Genomic DNA, 24,053 nt, shown 5'->3' on the forward strand with positions numbered 1-24,053 from the left:
ATTATATATATGTGTACATAACGTATATATTTAATCATACCATAAACCTATTTGTTTTACATTACATTTTTAAGTTTTTTTTTTTATTTTATGTACCGAGTATCTGCCTGCATGTGTGCATATACTACATGCAAGTGGAGTACCCACTGATGCCAGAAGAGAGTATGCCCTGGAGCTGGAGTTACCTAGGTGTGAGCTGGGAATCAAAAAGGTCCTCTGCAAAAGCAGAAAGCGCTCTTAGCCACTAGGCCATCTCTCTAGCCCCCTAATTACATTAAAAAAAATTGATGCATATTAAGAATATGGCTTAAGGAAAGAAAAAGAGAGACCACTTTTCTGTGGCTTAGTATGTCTTGTTCAGAAAGCCAGTTTGAGTGAATATCTGAATAGCACTTTCAGCTTCAAGGAACTAAAATCTCCAGTAGTATGAATGAATAATTTTTCAAAAATATTAACATGGTAGCCAGAAGTGGTGACTCATGTCTTTAATGTCAGCCCTTGGGAGGCAGAGGCAAGCAGATTTGTTAGTCAGCCTGATGTACATAGCAAGTTCTAGGCCAGTCAGGGTTGCAGAGTAAGAAGGTATCTCGATAACTAACAGTAACAACATAAAATAAAAGTGTAACACTATCTTGCACAAAGATCAAAAGTAGGACACTTTCAGTGGTAATTCTGTAGTTTAAATAAAAAGTCCAGGAAAAAAAAATTTATTCATCATTGAAATCAGCTATTATTAACTTGTTTGCAAATTCCTATAGGAACAAGGTCACCATACAAAGCTGTGACAGCAGAATTTTATCCAACAGAAGTCCAAAGACAGGACACATCCTCCATGTCACTCACTCAGCTCACTTTGAAGTGCTTGGTACCCTCCCTCCCTTCCTTTCCTTCCCCCCTTCATTTCCTTCCTCCCTCCCTTCCTTTCCTTCCTCCCTCCCTCCCTCCCTCCCTCCCTCCCTCCCTTCCTTCCTTCCTTTCCTTCCTCCCTTCCTTTCCTNCCTTTCCTTCCTCCCTTCCTTTCCTTCCTCCCTCCCTTCCTTCCTCCCTCCCTCCCTCCCTCCCTCCCTCCCTTCCTTTCTTTCGTTTCCTCTATTATTACTGCTGCTGGTTTTCTTTTTAAGAAATGGAAGCCTTTTCTTAGAAGACTCCATGTTTCATTTAGGCAAAATTGGGGCACATGTGCTGATCTAAACCAGACGCTGGCAGGGAAATAGAATGCCATCATCAGTTTAAAGAAATTGAGGCTTCCCTGCCCTGAGATTTTAGATAGTCAGCCTCTTAGTCTAGGGATTATGGTCAATGAAAACTTCTAGGCAAACTGAAGCTCTTACAACAGGGAGAAAGTCTTAAATGGAAAACCCAATATATTCCAGTCCTCCATAGATCCTTTCTTCTCAGAGGAAAACAAGAGTCCAGAGGTGCCTCAGGTTGGTCCCCATAACACATGTAACAGCCTATGTGGTAAAAGGAAGTGTTAACTCTAGAGAAGCAGAGAAGGAAAATGAAACAGACACACACATCTGGAGTTAGGATTTAGTCAGTTCTGAGGTAAACCTCACCATTTTGCATGCTTTAGCATTTAAGCCAATACATTTCCCTCTCTTAGTTTGTGTTGGACTCATCCTTACAAGAAAATCCTGACACAAGAAAGATGTTAAAAAAATAAATAATAGCAGTAGTTTTGGAAACTGACAACAGACACTTACTACTTCTTAATCATCTGCATGATGTTGTGCAAGTTAACCTGTTGTGGATTTGGTTTTATGCTTGTGTTATGTTAATTGGGTTCCCAAGACTGCAGGGAATCCACATGTAAGATGCTGAGTGAGGGTTCCTGCCCCGAGTTGGTTCTGATTTGTAAATAAAATTGCCTGCAGCCAATGGCTGGGCAGGGACACAGAGACAGAACTGTCAGATTGGCAGGCCAGGGGACCAGGAGAAAAAGAAGCACAGAATTGCCATGCTGGGGAAAGCACAGGATGAAGAGTCAGCCAACACATGTAAGTGCCAGGGAAGAGCAGCTTAGTCCTCCCTCCCCAATTGGGTCTAGGGCAGCAAAGATGGAATACAGGTTTCAGGAAGTAATAACTCAGGAGTGTTGGAGGGGAGGCGTTAGTAATATGGAAGTTTGGAATTGGCCCAGCCATTGAGCTAATTAAGGTATATTAAATATAAGGCTGTGTGTGTGTTTCATTCGAGATCTACAAGATTGGGGTAGGTAGTGGCTGCTGGGCGATTAATAAGCAACTACAGCTAACTCTGAAATGCCTATACTTGTACTTATGTACACACATGAAAATATTCACAGATGCCTATGTACATATGTGGGACATATGCACACATCATGACTTAACTAAGAAAGTAGAGGATCTAAAGTTCCCAAATATTTATAATTAACACCAGTTACAAATGATGTTCATGTTACTCGGGACAGTTTGTTTAAGTTAATAAATGAATCCCACACTTGGCTAACATTAGCCAACATTGGCCACAAAGCATTCATTCATCTATGGGACTTGAGAGATGGCTTAGTAGTTAAATGTGTACACTGAGCTTGTAGAAGACTGGAGCTGAGTTCCTAGCACATACATCAATCAACTCAAAACCACATACAGGGAGATCCAATGACCTCTTTAGGCCTTCATGGGTACCACACATGAGATACATATACAGACAAGAACATGCACACACAGAGAGACACATATACACACATAAAAATAAATCATTAAAACAACCACAAAAATTCAGACGTGTTTTACTGTTGGCCACTGTACTTCCTCACGGTTTTAATTACCATATATTAGTAGTGCTTCTCTTTGTTATTTGTTTAGGGGTTATTTGTACATCAACCTTCTTTTATACATTTGTCTTCTAAAATCAACCTCATTTTCTCTATTTTAACATGTATATTCATAAAACTTTATTATCACTGGATTTTTTAAAAAGTAATTCTTAGTGTGTCAATTAATTACCTGTGGGTTGATATTTAGCATTCACTCCCAATGATAAGTAAGTCTCTAACTTCAGAAATAAGAAATACCAACATACAAGAATAGTTCTGTTATAAAGAACATTCAACTGTCCATTATTAACCTGAAACTGTCTGGCTTCTCTCCTGTGGTCTTTTGTGTTGCATAAGCTGTACCTGCAAGGTAACTGAAAAACTATTTTTTTTTTAGCAATAGGAACTTGCAAGTTGTTCATGATTATTACTGTATAGCATTGAATAAAGGTTAAGAAATGATTGTAAGGAACTTTAAAAATACCAAAGTAAACAATGCATAAAGGTCCCTCACATGTAATTTTTTTCCTGAAAACACTGATTATAGTTTAAAATGTTTTGTTTCATATTCTTCTGGAAACTTCACATCTGATATTAGAGTTCAAGTTCAAAACAGCTCATGAGCTAAGTGATGCCTTTGGAGCTAATTAACCTTCAGTACTCAAACAAAAACATGGAAACGGGACCACTTTCCATGAGGGGAGAGTGACTCTAAGGTGCGTGGACCAACCAACAAAGGAAATGAGGTAGACACACCTGAATTTTATTTGGAGTAGTAATACCAAGCTAAGTTGAATACTATTAATGATAGTCAGAAAAACAAACTATTATATACTAAAACTTTTAAGTTATATAATCTAGGACATATTAACCAGCATTCAAACCAATGTGACAGTTCATATGTGTAAACATTATATATATTTTCCAAAAATTACATCCTTAGCTGCCATAACTACTTCAGAGGGAGTCATGATTGAAAATGTGCTGAGAACCATTATCTGGGCAATCTTAAAAAAAAAAAAAAAGTGGCAATTGGAGCTCAAAGAAAGAATTGTCTGTGCTCAAATAATCAGCAAGCATCGAGTTCTTAAGGTTTCCGAAGCACTGCAAGCACTTTTAAAAGGCTCTTGTTTTAAAACAAACTTGTCTGAACAAAGACCGGTAAGGGGAACTCTCAAGGTGTATTTCAACACACCCAACACTGGAAAGCATCCTGCAGGCGCACATACAGTTCTAGGAAAATCATTCCCTAGGAAGCAACATAAAGCATGCACATGAATGACTGCAACAAAAGTAAATGCTACGGTTTCATCACAAGCTGCAGAAAAGAATTTGAAAAACCAAGTCAAAAAATAAGTCATATACACTGGAAAAATCATTATAGTATTATTATAGGACACTGCTGTAAATCATACACACACACACAGTCATATAGAGACATTAATTAGGACTTTTAGTCATTGCTCAATAGTAGAACATTTAGAGATGGCTTATTAAAAACAACAATTTATCATACAGTCATAAATCAACAATGAGGAAGAGAGGACAAGTAGACAGTGTGACTTAAGNGCACCATTGCACTGTGTGACACGAGACTGTCTTCACCTACTATCAGCACTAAGGTGTACAGATTCAACTCTAGTTGTTTCTCCAAGTTAAGTCTATGAGAAGGCAAGCACAGCCACCAACTCAGGATATGGTCTGCGGCTATTTTTATACAACACGGGCAGAGCTGAGTAACTGTAACAACAACTTTATAAACTGAAAACACTAAGATCTATGTTATCTAGCCCTCTGTAGAAAAGGTCTACCAATCTTAAACTTAGCACTATAAACACTATATGACCTTGCTTATCTACTTCTTATCCACCAAGGGCAAGATCCCCGAGAAGTAATTACAAAACTAAAATCCCGTTCCTGGAATTTGCAACCCCTCTCCTGAAACCCCTATGAAGATGAAGAAAGGAAGGAAAGACGTTGAGAGTCAGCGAGTGATGACTAAAAATGACTGCCTCTGAGGAACAGAACAGAGGGACTAGGTAAAGAGAGCAAAAGGGGAAGCCCGGCGTTGGTGGCGCACGCCTTTAATCCCAGCACTCGGGAGGCAGAGGCAGGCGGAGTTCTGAGTTCCAGGCCAGCCTGGTTGCCAGAGTGAGTGCCAGGACAGCCAGGGCTACACAGAGAAACCCTGTCTCAAAAAAACAAAATAAAATAAAATAAAATAAAATAAAATAAAATAAAATAAAATAAAATGGGGGAGCAAAACTACATTACTGGGGCTTCTTGTTTATTTATTTTTAATAAGGTTAATAATAAGCAACAATCTCTGAATGATTCATATGGTTTTCTTTAAGAAAACAATTTAAAGGTCAACTCCCTCATAGAAAATGTGTGATTAAATCTGTTGGAATAATTTTGGGACACATTTTTACAAGTGTTCTATAGAATTTTTAAGTTGCACATGTCCAAGACATCTAAATAAATTACCTCAGACAAGAGCAGTGTCATTCAACTAAATATATGGGAGGATCCCAAAAAAAGTTCATTTAGCCAAGTATGTTCTATAATCTTCAGTGAATTTCTAAATGGCCTACACTAAAAGCTAAAGAAAATGTTTGGAAACATTACTCTGATAAATAGAATTTAGAAAACTGTGGGAAAATTTATATATAGCTATATATACACACACGTATATATAAATATTAACAAGTGTGTGTGTGTGTGTATGTATTTGTTTGCTGAGACAGGGTCTCATTGTGCAGTCATGGCAAACCTGAAACTTGCTATGTAAACCAGGCTGGCAGAGAACTCAGAGATCTTCCTCCCTCTGCCCCCCAAATGCAGGGATCGAAGGCATGGGCCACCATGCCTAACTGAAAATAATTATTATAAGATAAGTTTATTCGATACACCTCAAAGTACCTTGTTTTGTGTGTGTATGTGTGTGTGTATACACAGATTTATCTAATTTTTTATTTCTACTTTCTTTGGGAATTTTATGTTTAAGCTCATTAGAACTTTAAAGGTGGCACTACTACATTCCATGTCACGACATTCCAATATCAATACTTCCAATGAAGAACTTCATATAGAAACCATGATATTATATTATCTGTACACCTGTGGTGTATTTTACCAAGAATTAAACAACATATCCTAAACAGACTCAGTTCTCAGCCTTGTCACACTTCTTTTTTTTTTTTTTTAAGATTTATTTATTATTATACATACACTGTAGCTGTCTCCAGACATGCCAGAAGAGGGCGCCAGATCTCATTTTGGGTGGTTGTGAGCCACCACCATATGGTTGCTGGGATTTGAACTCAGGACCTTTGGAAGAGCAGTCAGTGCTCTTACTCGCTGAGCCATCTTGCCAGCCCCCTTGTCACACTTCTACAGGATTTAATTATCACAGCACCAGTTCCAAAAGTTAAAAGCTTGCCTGGTTTGCTTCGCACAACAGAAGCTTAAATACACAGTTACATTTGAATAAAACCCCTAGGGCCAAAGCACCATCAGGGTTCCCAGGATTAAAAATGTAGATCAATGGTTGAATATCTGCCTTGTAAGTACAAAACTATGGGTTCAATAATGGGTATTCCCAAGAATAAAAAGAAATGCTTTAATATGTAACAATAAATATGATTCACCACAAACACTAAAAACAAAAAAATTAAAAACTAAGGTTATTAGACTTTTTACATAAGCTAAATTCTGACAATCTAGCATTCTTTCAGTTAAAAAGAGAAAAGAAATGCCGGTGTGGTGACACACGCCTTTAATCCCAGCACTCGGGAAGCAGAGGCAGGCGAATTTCTGCGTTCGAGGCCAGCCTGGTCTACAAAGTGAGTTCCAGGACAGCCAGGGCTACACAGAGAAACCCTGTTACAAAAAAAAAAAAAAAAAAGCCAAAAAAACAAAAACAAAAAAGAGAAAAGAAAAGAAAGCAATAAAATTTGGACTACTTTTGTATATTTCTACTTATATAAATAACCCTGGAGACTTGCCATAGACTCTACATGGCAGTGATTAATCTAGTAGTCTAGCTACTTTGAGATCTTAGGGTGAAAACTAGAAGACAGTGTTTTAGGCACTGTTTTTCCAATTTATTTAAAGATAACATAGGGAAAAAGAAAATCACAATAATATAATCTTCTGCCCCAAAACCTATTTAGTCTTTACTTTTGGTAATACCTGGCTTAAATTGATAGCAAAAAAAATACACAGTAATTTGTGATATTCAAACTCTTAAAAAAAAAAAAAGAAAGAAAGAAAAGCTTTGACTATCAACTCACCTTCTTCTGATACCAGACTATAGCATCTGTGACTCTGGACGCCATTTATTCCATTGAGATCACACATTTGTCATTTTAAGCTGTACAAAGAGAAAAACATGCAAATGACTTTATTTCCACCGTTCAGAAGGAGCCTAACAACATGCACACATAGCACTCTGGTTATTTGCAAAGTAAGGGGTGTGTGTCTATACTTAAGATTACACCCTTCCTCATTCCAATTTTAGCAGCAGGTTCTCTTAAGTAAACAAAAATCAGTTGTCATAATAAAGTTGTTTTTAGGTGGCTATAGTAATAAAATGTTCCTAGAAAATGAACTATTATGTAAGAAAAATAAATCTTTTAGATAAGTTTCAGAATATTCCAGGCTATACAGGCAATTTTATCCTTATAACTAATATGTAATAGGAACTAACTCACAAAGTAAAAGGTTAATTTTTCTCTACTTTCTATCAAAGAACAAGCGTCAATTACTATTGCTAACAGATGTCTGGAAAGAAATGACTGAATTTTAAGTCTTGTATTTTTATAATAGAATCAAACTAACATCAAGACGAGCTTCTTAAACATTAAGACAGTATCAGGGTTAATTACACAGAAATAATACCTATTAAGAACATGCCAGATATCACAGTTTGTGGGTAATGAGAAATCTACATCTTTCTTATATTCATGTAAAACAGACAGTCCACAGCCCTCCAAAGACTTCAGACTGACGCAGCTAAAAGCAAGATGCTTTCCTAGTCATAAAACAGCAATGCTATAGATAGCACCTCTAACCTCTGCCAGATTCTGGGCAGAGCGGTCATTACAAATCAGCAGCCTCAAAGCCCACCCAGGACCTCAGGGAAATCAAGGGAGAAAAGCACTTTACATTGTCCATCCCGCCACATGCAGATCTGCAGCTGTAGAAATGCTAGTTTGCCTTTATATGCCCCAATACAGGGGAACGCCAGGGCCAAGAAGTGGGAGTGGGTGGGTAGGGGAGCAGGGTGGAGGGAGGGTATGGGGAACTTTCGGGATAGCATTTGAAATGTATATAAAGAAAATATCTAATAAAAAAGAAAAGGAGCCGGGCGTGGTGGCACACGCCTTTAATCCCAGCACTCGGGAGGCAGAGGCGGGCGGATTTCTGAGTTCGAGGCCAGCCTGGTCTACAAAGTGAGTTCCAGGACAGCCAGGGCTACACAGAGAAACCCTGTCTCGAAAAAGAAAGAAAGAAAGAAAGAAAGAAAGAAAGAAAGAAAGAAAGAAAGAAAGAAAGAAAGCAAGAAAGAGAGAGAGACAGAGAGAGAGACAGAGAGAGAGACAGAGACCACCATAGGTATGCATAAATATTAATAAATAAATGGGCTTTAAAAAAAAAAACAGTGGGAGGAATGCTTGTGCCTACTTAGCCACTAGAGTTGTTGTGACCAACAAATGCATGAGATACTTACAACAGAACACAACAGATAGTACATCTCAATTATAATTAACTTTTTTAAAAGTTCTTCAATTCAGTAAGAAGAAAATAGTTCTAGTTTCCTTTAATGTGGAAAACAACTGAGTGCAGTAATAGTTAGGTTTTGTTGACAACAAAAACAAGAGTAGCTACCTGGATATCCTAAGATGACCATGTCAGTGTCAACTACACACATTTCCTTTAGAGGCGCTGGCATGTCCTCCTCTGAAGTCAGGGAACGATTCCCTTCAGTTCTCCTACCGCTGTTTTTGTTTGTGTTTTGTTTTTACAGAAGCTTTGCCTTATTGACTTAAAATCTGTTTAGGTTTTAGTCTCAAGACGCCTCTGGGGTGAGATTCATTTCAAGAGTACTTTTACTCAAGAGTATCCCAAATGATTCCACTAAGGTGTATTTACAACATTACACCCCTAAACTGTCTGTCCCGTCAAAACAACTGTATACACTTTGCAAATGAACCATAATCTCCCATCATGCAAATGATAATAAATGAATAAATGGTACAAAAGTTAGACAGCAAATTCTCACTCTACCCTTTTCATCCTACCCAAACCTTGTGGAAAAAATTCCAGATTATCTGTCAAAATAAGGATCCTGTTTTCTAAACCTCCAGGAGTATACATATACATGAACAGGTTTTGGTGACTAAAACCATTTATTGTATCTAATACACTTGGGAATATATATATATATATATAACATATATATATATAAATACACATATAAATAATAGTACTGAGGGTCAGCAAGAGCATGACAACCTCAGTTCGAATCCTAGGATTCACATGATAAAAAGAGAGGATGGAGTCTAAGCAAGTTGTCCTCTGACATGTGCATATGTGCACCATGGCACATACATGTCCACACATATGCACAGACACAATAAACAAACAAACAATAGCAGTTAAACAAAACAAAGGGAAAATCCTCAATAAAGATAAGGATAACATCTGCCTCAAAATAAAAAAACCTAAACAAAAACTTTCCAATTGTTTTCTTCTTCTTCTTGTATGTATACACATGCCACAGTGTTTGCAGAGCAGGCCTCAACCTCTTCATGGGTGTGGAACGGAACTCAGGTTGTCGGACTTGTACGGCAGTGCCTTTACCTACTTCCGCATCCCAGCAGCCAAAACATCAAACTGACTTAGTGAACAACACTTAGAATAAATGTCAACTATCCAACAACTATTAGTTACATCAATACTCTCTAAATTTTAGTTATACAGATCTACAGAATTGGAACCTTAATTTTCTGTTTTAAAGAAAATCCCCTTTTGTAAGGTATGAGCTCTACAAATTCATTTAATAGTTTTTCTAGTATCAACAACCTTTCTGAACACTGTGTGGGTCAGTCCTATTTTTAAACAGGTTATACAACATGCTGGGGCAGAGTTCTGAACCAAACACCTGACAAAGCACACTCAAAATAAGTGAATTTCAGACAAGTAAAACTTAGCAAAAGCAAAAAGACTACAATCTTCAAACCAGTAAACAAAAGTAATTAATATACAACGAATGGTTCTGTGGACAACTAAAGCCTTTTGACTTTTATCCTATAACAGTTCAAGCTTAAATGCTTATCATCTCTAGTGTAGTTGTTTGTGTTAAATAACCTTGTTAATAATAAACTATATTCAGGTTATTGTACATGGAGGTAGAGGGAGATGAACAGGGAGCACTAAAAGACTTATTGGGTACCCTGAATAAACAATCTGAACCTTTTGTGTGTAGAAGACCTCAGTGTAGATGTTTGCATCCATGTCTGTTTATATACATGCCAGAGGTCAACTCAATCGCATCCACAATAGTGTCCTGGTTTGGTGACTGTATTGGGATGGATTCCCAGGTCGGGCAGTTTCTGGATGGCCTTTCCTTCAGTCTCTGCTCCACACTCTATCTCTGTATTTCCTCCTGTGAGTATTTTGTTCTCCCTTCTAAGAAGCACTGAAGCATCCACACTTTGGTCTTCCTTCTTCTTGGGCTTTATATGGTTTGTGAATTGAATCTTGGGTATTCCAAACTTTTGGGTTAATATCCACGGATCAATGCGTCCATACCATGTGTGTTCTTTCGTGACTGAGTTACCTCACTCAGGATGATATTTTCAAGTTCCATCCATTTGTCTGCGGATTTCATGAAGTCATTGTTTTTAATAGCTGAGTAGTGTTCCAGTAGTGTAAATGTACCAGATTTTCTGTATCACCACTTTATTTTTAAGACAGTGTCTCTCACTGAACTAGGAACTCACCAGTTCAGCAAGGCTGACTGGCTAACCAGCTCTAGGAATCCTCCTGTCTCTGCTCCCCAAAGCACTGAAGTGTCAGGAATGCTCCCCCACACCCAGCATGAACATGGGTGCTGGGAACCTGTTCTCAGCACCTTATACTTACGTGGCAAGACATCACCACCTAAGCCATTCTCTAGCCTCACTATTACTACCTTTCCTAATAGCCTTTTATCACCCGTCTGGTCATAGAATAAAACTCGCAACTACCTACCTTAGAACTATATTCCATTTGATCATGATGTGTACATATGCTCTCCACCCCCAGTTCTAAATGTTAAGAAAAGTCCAATGCCTTTAAGTAACCATCCTATAGCCTAGTGGACTCAACCTTCCTGATGCTGCGACCCCTGAATACAGTTCCTCATGTGTTGGTTATCCCAACCATAAAAGTATTTCATTGCTACTTCATAACTAAATTTTTCTACTGCTATGAATTATAATATAAATATCTGATATGCAGAATATCTGACATGTGACCTGTGCAAGAGTTGTTTAACCTCCATAGGTGTCACGACCCACAGGTTGAGAACCACAGCTGTTACTTTTTGACTACTAAACACTAAGGTTTAAAGAAATTTTGAAGTTAGTAACAAAGCACCATCAAAAAATGAATTTAAGGGCAACTAACTCATAAACCTCCCACAGTGCACAGAAACACATAGGCATACCTTTTCTTAACATTAAAAATATCAAAAATATAATAAATATGGCTGATTTACTGACATATCATTCAATCATCCAATACAGAATAATCTGGAGCCTAAAAGGTCCAATGAAAAATTACTAAAACCCAGACTGAAGAGATGGCTCCCAGTTAAGAGCACTGACTGCTCTTCCAGAGTTCCTGGGTTCAATTCCCAGCAGCCACGTGGAGGCTCACAACCATCTGTAATGGGATCCGATGCCCTCCTCTGGTGTGTCTGAAGATAACTACAGTGTACTCATATGAATAAAAATAAATAAATAAAATTTTAAAAAATTACTAAAACCTCTGAAGTCTAGACTAATTCTACTCCTAAATGCTAAGTTTAACAGTTTCCTCTTCTTAAGATGGTAAGAAATGCTAAGGGTCAAATAAATTTCTTCACATTGATACTGAGGCCAGGGGAAAACGACTGACATCTACTGACGAAGGCGTACGGTGTGGACAGAGTGAAATCCAGCAGCGTGGTCTGTAAGTTGTGACTGTTTCATCTAAGTTTTTATGGTTTCATCTGGAATGAAGAAATTAAATGCTAAATTATATGCTTTAAAAAACTTACTTCAATTTTAGAATAAAAAATGGAATTTGAAAAAGTGATCTAAAAAACAACTATCCATTCTTTCTTTTAACAATTCATAAAAGGAATGTTTAATTTTTAATGTCATGAATAGGAGCAAAGCACAATCAGTGCACTTCAAAGTGGAGGATGACACTCAGTCTAAGAAGAGAGAACCACAAAGTGGAGGATGATAATCTAAGAAGAGAAAATCACAAACTGGAGGGTGACACTCAATCTAAGAAGAGAAAATCACAAAGTGGAGGGTGACACTCAGTCTAAGAAGAGAGAATCACAAAGTGGAGGGTGACACTCAATCTAAGAAGAGAAAATCACAAAGTGGAGGGTGACACTCAATCTAAGAAGAGAGAATCACAAGCACGTATGAGCTTGCAGTAACAAAAACTCTGTGCTAGTAAGAAATGTAACTCACACCTTTAATCCCAGCACAAGCAGAGGCAGGTGGATCTCTGTAAGTTCCAGGCCAGCCTGGTCTACAAAAAGCAAGTTAGAGGACAACAGAAACCCTGTCTCAAAAAACAAAAACAAGCAAAACAAAAAAACAAAACAAAAAATAAACAAAACATACAAAGAAAAGAAATCTAGCATTCGGGTTGGAGAGATGGCTCAGAGGTTTAGGAACACTGACTGGTCTTTAGAAGGTCCTGAGTTCAAATCCCAGCAACCACATGGTAGCTCACAACCATCTGTAATGAGGTCTGACACCCTCATGGCCGGCCTCTACTGCTCTGCTGTCTCTGCCTTTCTGTCGCTACTACCCTCTCAAATCCCTTACCCATGCCCTGAATAAACTCTATTCTATAATATTTATTTTCTAAAAAAGAAATCTAGCATTTAAAAGTTGTAAGCTTTTAGAAATTTTATTTATTAAATGTATATGAATATTTTGTCTACATGCGAACCATGTGCATGCAGTATCAGAAAAGGGTGTGGAACCCCTGGAACTAGAGTTACAGTCAGCTGGGAGCCACCGTGTAGCACTGGGAACTGCTCTTAATTATTGAGCCCAAGAGTTTGGATCTTATTATTACTATGTAGGATGGTCTTCCATATGAGCACAATAAGCCACTATGCATGTTCTTCAAAGTAACTTTTTATATCTGAGGGTTTCTTAATTTCAGCATGTTCTCAAAAATCCCCTAAAAGTTTCTTACTGTTCTTTGATACATTTTGCTTTAAAGGCCTAAAATATCCTTTAAATACCCAATTACAGTGTATATGATTAAGCATTTCGTGTTTTGATTGACGTGATCCATGGAAACCTCAATTATGAAATGTGATCCACTTTAAGTGGTTTAGCTACCTTATTTACCCACCAAAAGTTTTATCATCAACCAAGCAAGCTTGATCCAAATCTACATGATCTTATGGTACCAACAAAAGCATTAACCAAATAAGCATTTCATGTGATTTTTCCATACTGTCAACAGAACTTCAATATTTTATTTAAATTTGGTTGCATTTAGAGATCAAAACTTACTGACCACACATCATGATCAAAATGCTTGGATAAACAAGAGTAGTACATCATATACTCAGGTTTTAGTTAATAAGATTAAAAATGGGAGGGATGAAAGGTGGGTAAGATAAGAAGTGGTATATAACTGTGAGAAGAACTCTTAGGTGGGTACAGTAGCTAGGAAAGTGTGATGGTTTGTATATGCTTGGCCCAGGGAGTTGCACTATTAGGAAGTGTAGCCTTGTTGGAGTGGGTGTGTCATTTTGAGTGTGGGCTTTAAGACGCTCATCCTAGCTACATGGAAGTCAGTATTCTGCTAGCAGCCTACAGATGAAGATGTAGAACTCTCAGTTCCTCCTGCACCATGACTGCCTGGACACTGCCATGCTCCCACCTTAATGATAATGAACTGAACCTCTGAACATATAAGCCAGCCCCAATGAAATGTTGTCCTTACAAGAGTTGCCTTGGTCGTGCATAGTGTCTGTTCACAGCAGTAAAACCTTAAGAGAGAAGTACCAGGGAGTGGGGTACTGCTGTGATAAGCCTCACCATGTTTTTGTTTGGAAGAATTTGGATTTGGGGACTTTGGAATTGGAAAGCCATGAAATGTTTTAAGTGGCACTTAGTGAGCCATCCTAGTAGGGATATGGAAGATTTTGTTGCTGTGAGTGATTTGAGCCATGTTTCAGCCCTAGCAAGCAGCAGAACTTTGGCAGCTTTGGTCATTTGTCTCTGGCTAAATTTTAGTCAAGAGAAGGAGACTACTGGGACAATTGATGCTGGTTAGCTGGAGCTAAGAAATTAGCAGTTATTAAGAAGAGACCAGCAACAATGAGGTGAAATCTTCTGGGAAGTATTTTCTGAGAGCACAAAGAAGCTGTGTTCCAGAGATAGTCAAAATTAACAGGAAGGAAGGGAAATACTTAGGGAGTGAATTGCTTGCCCAACTGTGCTGAAGTAAAAGGTGAGGTTCTAAGATTCTGTGGCTCTAACCCACTGAGGTACAGTATTTCTATGCAGGAGCAACACAGGAACTTCCCTTGACTGTTCTGCTGCCTCCTTGCCTCTGAGAATACTTACAGTTTCTTTTTGACTTACATTTCCTTAGTGTCATGGGACTAGAACTGGAGCCTATCCACATGGCTCACTTTTCTTGCTCATTACTTTTGAAGTGTTTAGCATCACTGTAGATCACTGTCTCTCTCCATCCAGCCCTAGTCTTTCTCAACCCCTCACCATCTTCCAACATGCATATCTCCCTTTGGTTTTACGGAAAGAAAATTCTGTGATCTTCTTTAGCATTTATTTAGAAATCCCTTCATTTAATTGTTAAGGTTTTTCACCTTTATTTTTGAAACAGGAGCTCAGGTTACAGGCTGTTCTCAGTTTACTATGAAGATGACGATGACCTTGAACTTCTGATTGGCCTCCTCCGATGCTGGCATTAAGGATATGCACCACCATGCCCAGTTTGTAGGAGGCTACGGCTCTTCCTAGGGCTAAGCAGCACCTCTTCAACCCATCTGTATTTACTTCTTGACATCTTTTGGTTTTTTCAATAAATATTTTATGCTACTGGCACAACTAAAGACAGTATAAACATTCTAAGACAGAATTATAAATTAGCAGCAGCTGGTCTTTGACTTCCGCTGTTTCTACCAGAAGGAAGTAAGTAAAAGACACATGGTTTCCATTCTTGCTATAAATTCAAGACACTAAACAGCAACTACAGGGCTGTACATTAAGCTCTTGTGTACAAATATTGTATAATACTTCAAAACCCTCCTCATTACTGTGTATACCTGCTGCTTCTGCCAGTTCTGTGTGACACATAGGAACCAGTCAGCAAATATGAAAGCATACAGTACACTACCAACTTGCCATACATCCAGCCACCACATGTCCTCCTGGCCTCACGACCACAGAATTGGCACATGCCCACATTCTCTAATTCCAGGACTACTCAGATTAATTTCTTATTTCTTCCTTTTCAGTATTTAAAAACAAAAACAAAACAACAACAACAACAAAAACTGACTTCATCACTTTAAAACTTCTAGGGATTTCCGAGTGCCTGAGAGAAGAAAAGTTTCCTCAGCTAGAAACATAAGGTCTTTCTTTCACAAACTGCCCATAGATCTACTGTAAACTCAGCACAACCACCTACCTCCTCATCTGCCAACTCACATGCATATTCTACACACATATAACATACACTACCATGCTTGCCTTCCAACCCTAATAGTTCATCATCACCTAACAGCTTTTTCCTCCTCATCTATTTGACACATTCCTTTCAGATTCATCTTGGCCCAGATCATCCATTATAGAAAATTAACCTCTGAAAATATGATCAATAATGTTCCAATAATTGTATTACTACAAGAGTAATTTGTGTGTATGTGTTAGCATGGTATTTGTACGTTGTGTGTGAGCACATGAAAAGGCCAGAGAACACAGGCTGTCCTCCTGCTCTGCCATTCTCTGCCTGAGAATGTTATTCCTGGAGAAAGGGTGTCCTCTCACTGAACCTGGAGCTAAGGAGAAGACAGTAAACCCCAAAGATCCTCCTGTGAGTCTCCACACACACTGGGTAGGCTAGAGTACAGCAGTCACAACCAGCTTTTGAAATGTAGGTACTGGCGTCTGGACTCGGGTGCTTGTTCTTACACAGCAAACACTCTTACCCACTGAGCCATCTCACAGGCCACTATAAATAAAATTATTTATAAGATTAAACATTTCAAACTTTCAGGAGGAAAAAATGCCAACGAAACATGGGCATTTGGCTTTACTCCCTTAAAAAACGTAGCTGAAATCAAAGCAAAATCATAAACACACAGGCAGAGAAGATCACCAAAATGAACTGTGAAAGATGCATGACTAGTGACTGAATACAGAGATCTGAGGACAGCAGAGCATCACAAGCAGAAAGGAAAGTGCTGGCCCAATGTATCCCACATCGACAAAACAGGTCAGCTGACTGGATGAGCCCACTAGGATGCACAGTCAAGTGGTGAGGCCATCTTTAAGAAGAAAATTGTGAAAATTGTTAAGTTCTTTGCTTTCCCATCCCATGTTAACGAGAATCTCTCTGACTCTTACAGACAACTCAATGTCAGAATGCATTTATTTCTTCAGTGTGCTCACAGCCCAAGTCTTTCCCATTCAGGTTACCTTCCTCTACAAATAAAATATCTTTCCTAGAATTGAGTTAACCAATAAAACAATCTTTTTGTGTCAAGAATGTCTACTCGGGGCTGGAGGGATGGCTCAGTGGTTAAGAGCACTGACAGCTCTTCGGGAGGTCCTGAGTTCAAACCCCAGCAACCACATGGTGGCTCACAACCATCCATAATGAGATCTGATGCCCTCTTCTGGTGTGTCTGATGACAGCCACAGTGTACTTACATATAATAAATAAATCTTTGGGTTGGAGCGAGTGGGGCAGAGTGAGAAAAGGAAAAAAGAAAAAAAAAAAAAAGAATGTCCACTCATCTCAGGAATAGTGGAGTTAGTTCTTTCTTTTCAGAACTGAGAAATGAACCCAGGGCTCAGTGAAGTGAACTCCAGCTCTCCTCATTTTCCTGTAACAGGATCCCAAAAACCTCAAACTTGAAATACACCATAGCAGGTCTCCGGAATAGCTGGTATTGTAAATACATATAACCACACTCAGCTTTACAGTTTCTTTTAAGAACAATAATGAGGCTATGTAGCCAAGACTATATGCCCCGTCTTCTCCTCTCTTTGTTTTCTGTTTGTTTTTTGAGACAATGTTTCTCTGCATAGCCCTGGCTGTCCTGGAACTCAAGTCCAGGCTGGTCTTGAACTCAGAATCTTCCTGCCTCTACCTCCCCAGTGCTAGGATTAAGGTGTGTGCACTTCTGCCCTGTCTTTATTTTTAATAGCCATGACACCAGTCAACTCAATATCCCTTTCTGAAAAGTAAATGTACACTATACATACCCCTCTACATATATGTTTGACTATGTCCACTGTGTGCACCTAGAAGCTATTAATTCCTTAATAGCAATAAGATGTCTACCATGAAAATGTCTAAATCCATTTCACATTCCTTAGAGAAATACTTGATCCCACCAGGACAGTCAGTTTTAAATGATCCTAAACTATCTTGCTGACTCAGAAATAAGAAAATGCTCAAAGACTCACAGGAACATTGGTAAACTAGCCATCAATGAGTCTATACTAATACTGAATGAATGAATGAGTATCAAAGAGAAATTTTACTTTATTACAAGAAATTATATCCAGGCAAGTAAGATCCATGGTTAAAAGATGCTTGCCACCAAGCCTGATAACTGCAGGTTGATCCCTGGGACGCATACTTTAGTAAAGGAAAGAATCCACACTCATGGGCTGTCCTGACATCCACATATACACCACTCCTAACATACAAGATATATGAGTGAATGCACTAAAGCCACTATTAAACTTTGATAAACATAAGTCAGAGAACTGGAAAAAATACCATTTGTCAACTATTTTAAAATAGCAAAGAATAACCACTATTAAAACAGATAAGTATGCTCAAGAGTAATAAGATAACTGTACAATCTCAAAACAATTCTAAAAAAGATACTTAGTAGTTGTGAAGACTAAGATTGGAAGGAAAGGGTGGGAAGCTAGGAGGGAAAACAAACTAATATAGAAAAATACTCTACAAAATAACTGGCTTCAATGCTTTAAAAATGTCAATCATGAAATACAAATATAGGCTCAGGAACATTCTGTTGTTTAAGGGAAACCAGAGACATGACAATTAAATACAATATGATCCTGGACCTTCTTCTGCTCTAAAACACACACTATGGTATCTAGTGAAATATGAACATTTGTACATTAAAAAAACATGTTTAAAATGTTAGTTTATAGACTTTGATCATCTTACACATATCATGTCTGGTAAGATCTTGGATGTAAGACTTACAAGCAAGACAAACTTAGAATGTTCTAATATAGTAAGCACAGTGCAAGACTCAAGACCACAACTGCACTAACATGCTAAAGTTAAAAAATATAGAAAGATGCAAAAACAGGATATCAAAAACTGGAAAATAAAAAGTAATAAAAATGGTTTTCATATTAGTATTTTTCTCCTTCTTCAATCAATTTCTTCTATTCTTTATGACCATACTCAACTGCTATCATTTCAAAATAGCTGGTTACAATCAAATATTGTTTCTATTAGCCTCCGCTACCACAAAAGAAAAATCTACAGTGTAAAAACAAAACAAATAAGCAAGCAATCAAAACACTAGAGCAGACTAAATCCTATAACCATGAAGGAAAACAGCAAGAAAAGCAAAGAAGGTGATACAACAAAACTAGCAAAGGTTACTGGTGTGGTCTCTAAGCCACAGGGAAGGCCTTACCTATTAACTAGCTGTGGGAAAATGGATTAAATTCTCAATGCATATATACGTAGAGTAACTGTCTGCTGCTTCAAGGACCTCACGTAACCTCAAAGGGACAGAGACTAAAGGGGAGGATTCCATGCCAATAGAATTCTAAAGAGGCAGGCAGATTTCTGAGTTCGAGGCCACCCTGGTCTACAGAGTGAGTTCCAGGACAGCCAGGGCTACACAAGAAACCCTGCAAAAAATAAAAAAGTAAAAGTAAAAAAAAAAATAAAAAAATAAATAAAAATAATCCTAAAAATGTAGTAGTAATATATTTGATTAATCTGGGTTTAATTTGAATCATTTAGTTTCAAAAACAAACAAACAAACAACACTAGTAAGCTGTAATATACTTTTAAACTACTCCTTTTACAGGGCTGGAGAAATGACTCAGCAGTTGAAAGCGTTGGCTGTTCTCGCAGAGGACCTGGGTTCAATTCTCAGCACCCAAATGGCAGCTCACAGCCATGTGTAAGTCCACTCCCAGGGAGATCTGACACTCTTCTAGTGACCGAGGGCACCAGGCACAGATGTGGTCCACACATAGATGTAAGCAAAACACTCATATACATAAAATAAAAGTAAATAAATCTTAGAAGAAGAGGAGGAAGAAGAGGAGGAGGGGGGAGGGAGAGAGAAAAGGAAGCAGGGAGAGAGGAAGGAAGGGAAAAAGAGAGGGAGGCAGAGAGAATTAACTGATGGAGATGAACAGAACCACACTCAGTCAGCCTGGAATCTGCTATACTCTGGCTAATGTCCTCTGAGATTTATTATAACAACACTAATAATGACACTTTGGCTTTTTCCATGTAACTTATTACTTCAAAACTCAATACATAAATTGCATGCTATGGGGCTGAAGCCATGTATCAGCAGTTAAGAGAACTGGAGGCTCTTCTAGAGGAGCAGCATTCAAGTTAAAACTTTAACTCCTGTCCTAAGGGATCCAACATCTTCAAGCTGCTGCAACTACTATTCGTACATGGACAGTCAGGAATTCACTACACAGAGAAACCCTGTCTCAAAAAATCAAAACGAAAGAAAGAAAGAAAGAAAAGGAGGAAAGAAAAGAAAAGAAAAAAGAAAATAATGCTTAATACTATTTAAAATGATACAAAGAAAATACAGATGGAAGCATAAAGTGCTCAGCTGTCTAGCACTTAGACAAAATTTACAAGCTGTAGCAATGACGGAAAAAAACAAACAAAAGTAAGGAAGATAACAAGACTTGTAAACAAGATTATTAAAATGTATAGTTTTTTGGTTTGGTTTGGGGGGGTTGGTTTTTTTGTTTTGTTTGGTTTTGTTTGTTTGTTTTGTTTATCGAGACAGGGTTTCGAATCACTTTGTAGATAGACCAGACTCAGAAATCCGCCTGCCTCTGCCTCGGAGTGCTGGGATTAAAGGTGTGCACCACAAAATGTATAGTTTTGATACAAATTAATTTAGTACAAAATAGCTATACAAAACATTGCTGGAAATCAGAAATTTGAAAAAAAAAACATTTTATGTTCCTTGATTGAAAGACTTGATACCATTATGTACACAATATCCAAAATAATTTACAGATACAATGTAACACCTATTAAAATTCCAATGGCATGTTTTGCAGATACAGAAATTTTTACAGTAAAATTTATATTGAATTTTACAGGGCCTGAAGAAAAAAGTTTGATCTGTAAGATTCAAACTTCCTGATTATAAAATAAATTGCAAAGCTATAATGAAAACAGTTTGGTACTGACAAAAAGGTAAAATGACAAATGAAACAGAATTAAGACTTCAAGAGCATGGTCTAATAATCTTCAACAAAGAAAGTAAGACCACTCAATGGCAGAAGAACAAACTCTTCCATCACAAATACTAGTCTGAAATATAGGGATCTGTATACCATTGTTTTACATTATATACTAAAATTACTTCAGAATTAATTGAAGACTTAAACGCAGGTCCTTAGATTATAAACTACGTAGGGAGAAAGCACTGAAGTAGTACCTCCCGGCTCTGGGGGGGGGGGATGCAGTTCAGTAGGAGTGGCTCCCTATCAGTAACAGAGCACTTGTGGCATGGTCAAAGGCCAGAGCTTCAGTCCCTCCATCCAAACCAAAAGGTTGTCAGACATAAGAAGCTAACAGAATTCAGCAGCAGAAACTTGGCACTAACGCAACTATGACTGTAAGGCCTTCAAGCAAAATGAAAATGACATCAAATACAAAACTATGACCACTGAAAGAACATAAGAGCTCTGAAAATAGTGAATAAATTTAAGAACCTTTTTCCCCTAAATGTTCTATATATTTAACAAAATTGAAAGAAGAAAAAAAAAAGCTACAAAAATACTTTGTTTTGTTTTTCAAGAAAGTTTCTCTTTGTAGCCCTGGCTGTCATGGAGCCCAGTCTGTAGACCATGCTGGCCTTGAACTCATAGGAGTTCTCTCTGCCTCCGAGTGCTGTGACACCACAGCCTAGAGAGCATACCAAGTTTAAAAGAGAACCAGAATGTGGTATTTCTCAACATAAAACATTGTTTACTTAAACATAAGTTACACACTACCCAATACAAACAAACAATGACAATGACAACAGCTGATCTACAAAGGCAAAAAAGAACAAATCAAACAAACAGCAAGATGTCAGACTTAGTACCAGAGTTTAAGAAGCAAAGGCAGAGTGACCGCTCTGAGTTCCAGGTCAGGCAGTACTACACAGTGAGACCCTGTCTCAATAAACAAGTTGGTAGACTTAAAATAAACTATCACATTAAATGTAAATGGAACAAATTAAGAGAAATGATAAAGTGGATTATAAAATGCAAGCCAAAGTTAAATGTTATCACCGGGAGCTCATTTAAGTCTCTGGGCCTGGTGTGTGCTGGCCAGCCAATTTAACCAACTGATGGGCTCAAAAGAGACACTGCCTCAAAAAATAGGGTGGAAAAGTTATTGAGAAAAACAGCTGACAATGACCTCTGGCATTCACATGCACATAAGCATACACACAACACATACATCTATCTATACATATATACACAAATTAATAAGTAAGATATAAAAATTAAAACAACATACTATGCTAACAGTAATCAAAAGAAGCTCAAAGGCTATGTAAAGTAGGTTTCAGTCCAAAGTATATTACCAGAAATAAGAGGTGCAATTATATAATATAAAATAAAGGACTCTGGGCTGGAGAGATGGCTCAGCGGTTAAGAGCACCGACTGCTCTTCTAAAGGTCCTGAGTTCAAATCCCAGCAACCACATGGTGGTTCACAACCATCTGTAACTCTGAGATCTGATGCCCTCTAATGGTGTGTCTGAAGACAGCTACAGTGTACTTACATATAATAAATTAAAAAAATAAAATAAAGGACTCTAATTCATTGAGAGATCATAAAATCCAAAGTATGAATACATGCAGTAGAAGAATTTCAAATGTATTTAGGAAAAACTGAAAGAAGTGCTAGGAAATCAATCAGTCCACAGATAAAGAAGTAGAGAGAGGGAAAAAAAAATCAAAGAATATTAAAGAGTTAATGCTATCAAGCAATTTAACTCATTAGAATTCCCGGGATTCTTTTCAAGAGCACGTGAATCATTTAAGGCAGAGCTGTGCCAGTGCGGTGGCACACACAGGTCATTTTGGCCCCTGGGATGACAGTCAGGAGGGTTACCACAAGTTTCGGTGTGGACAGAGCTACAAAATCAGGCCATCTCAAAAACAAAACTAACCCATAATAAACAGACAGATGGACAGACCATATCGAGGGTTAATAAAATAAGTGTTCTTAAGTTTAAAATGGGACCAGCAAGATAACTCACCAGGTCAAAGTGCTTTCCAAGAAACCTGACAGCCTGCATTTAATCCCCGGAACTCAGACAGTGAAAGGGAAAAACAAAACCCTCCAAGCTGTCCTCTGACATCCACACATGAGCCACAGCACTTACACAGTGTCCATGTGTCCTTGAGGGCAGCACACGTGCATACACATGCAAGCACAAATATACACAAAGATAAATGAATATTAACTTTTTCAATAAAAAAAAGATATACCAAGATCTGTATAATCAAAAAGTGAAATAATCAAAGGCCAATAAATGTATGGAAAAAAATCTCCCATTTCACTAGCCATCAAATCAAAATCGCAAGTACAAAGTAAAACCACAGTGAGAGTCTCCCTTGTTCCAGTCAGCATCTCAGTTAAGAAGACAAGTAACAACTGCTGGTAAGGCTGCAGACAAATGGGAACCTTGTATGACAGTGGGCATGTAAGCTAGCACACAGCCACTGTGGAGGTCTGTGGAGAGGTTTCATAAAAACCCAGCAGCAGATCTTCTATGAGTCAGCTCTATGTCCTGGGTATACCCAGGACTCCAAGCCAATACATCACACAGATCCTTGCACATCAGTGTTTACTGCAGTACTACTCCCAATAGCTAAAGTTGGGACCATCTGGGTGTCCAATAGGATAGATAGGAAAACATGACACATGGACCTTTTTTCAGCCATAACAAAGTTCTGTCCTTTGCAGGATGCAACTGGACATAATCACACAAATGAATTTAGCTAATATCAGACAAACAAATATGTTTTCTCTTATTTCTGAGTTCTAGATTTCACATACACACACACCATAAAAAACAGAACTGCCTAGGGAGTCAAAGGGCACTAGCAGGAGAAGGGAGGGTAGAGACAGGAAAAAGAGTGAAAATATGCTCTCTATACAAGATATACACATACAAATGTTTTAAAAGTAATTTTGTTTTTCTATGTAGCCCTGGCTGTACTGGCAATCTCTCTGTAGACCAGGCTGGCCTGGAACTCAGAGATTCAGCTGCCTCTGCCTCCCCAGTGCTGTGAATACAGAAGTACACCACCACACCTGACTAAAACTAACATTTTTAAAGCACCATGTTTTAGTCAGGGTTTCTATTCCTGCACAAACATCAGGACCAAGAAGCAAGTCATAGCAGCCTTATTTATAATAGCCAGAAGCTGGAAAGAACCCAGATGTCCCTCAACAGAGGAATGGATACAGAAAATGTGGTACATTTACACAATGG

The 24,053-nt window shown here is 38.1% G+C and overlaps 1 protein-coding gene across 4 annotated transcripts in view; it reads right to left on the minus strand.

Annotated features, from left to right (window-relative positions):
• Positions 1–24,053, minus strand: part of Phtf2 (putative homeodomain transcription factor 2) — a 112,451-nt gene that overhangs the window by 80,411 nt on the left and 7,987 nt on the right. For all 4 annotated transcript variants that reach the window (XM_021163161.1, XM_029477589.1, XM_029477588.1 and 1 more), the window contains exon 2: positions 7,078–7,157. In XM_021163161.1, the coding sequence (XP_021018820.1) occupies positions 7,078–7,122 (45 nt within the window). In that variant the 5' untranslated portion in view covers positions 7,123–7,157. The remainder of the gene's footprint in view (positions 1–7,077; positions 7,158–24,053) is intronic.

Source organism: Mus caroli, chromosome 5 (genome assembly GCF_900094665.2).
Source record: "Mus caroli chromosome 5, CAROLI_EIJ_v1.1, whole genome shotgun sequence".
NCBI classification, from domain to species: domain Eukaryota; kingdom Metazoa; phylum Chordata; class Mammalia; order Rodentia; family Muridae; genus Mus; species Mus caroli.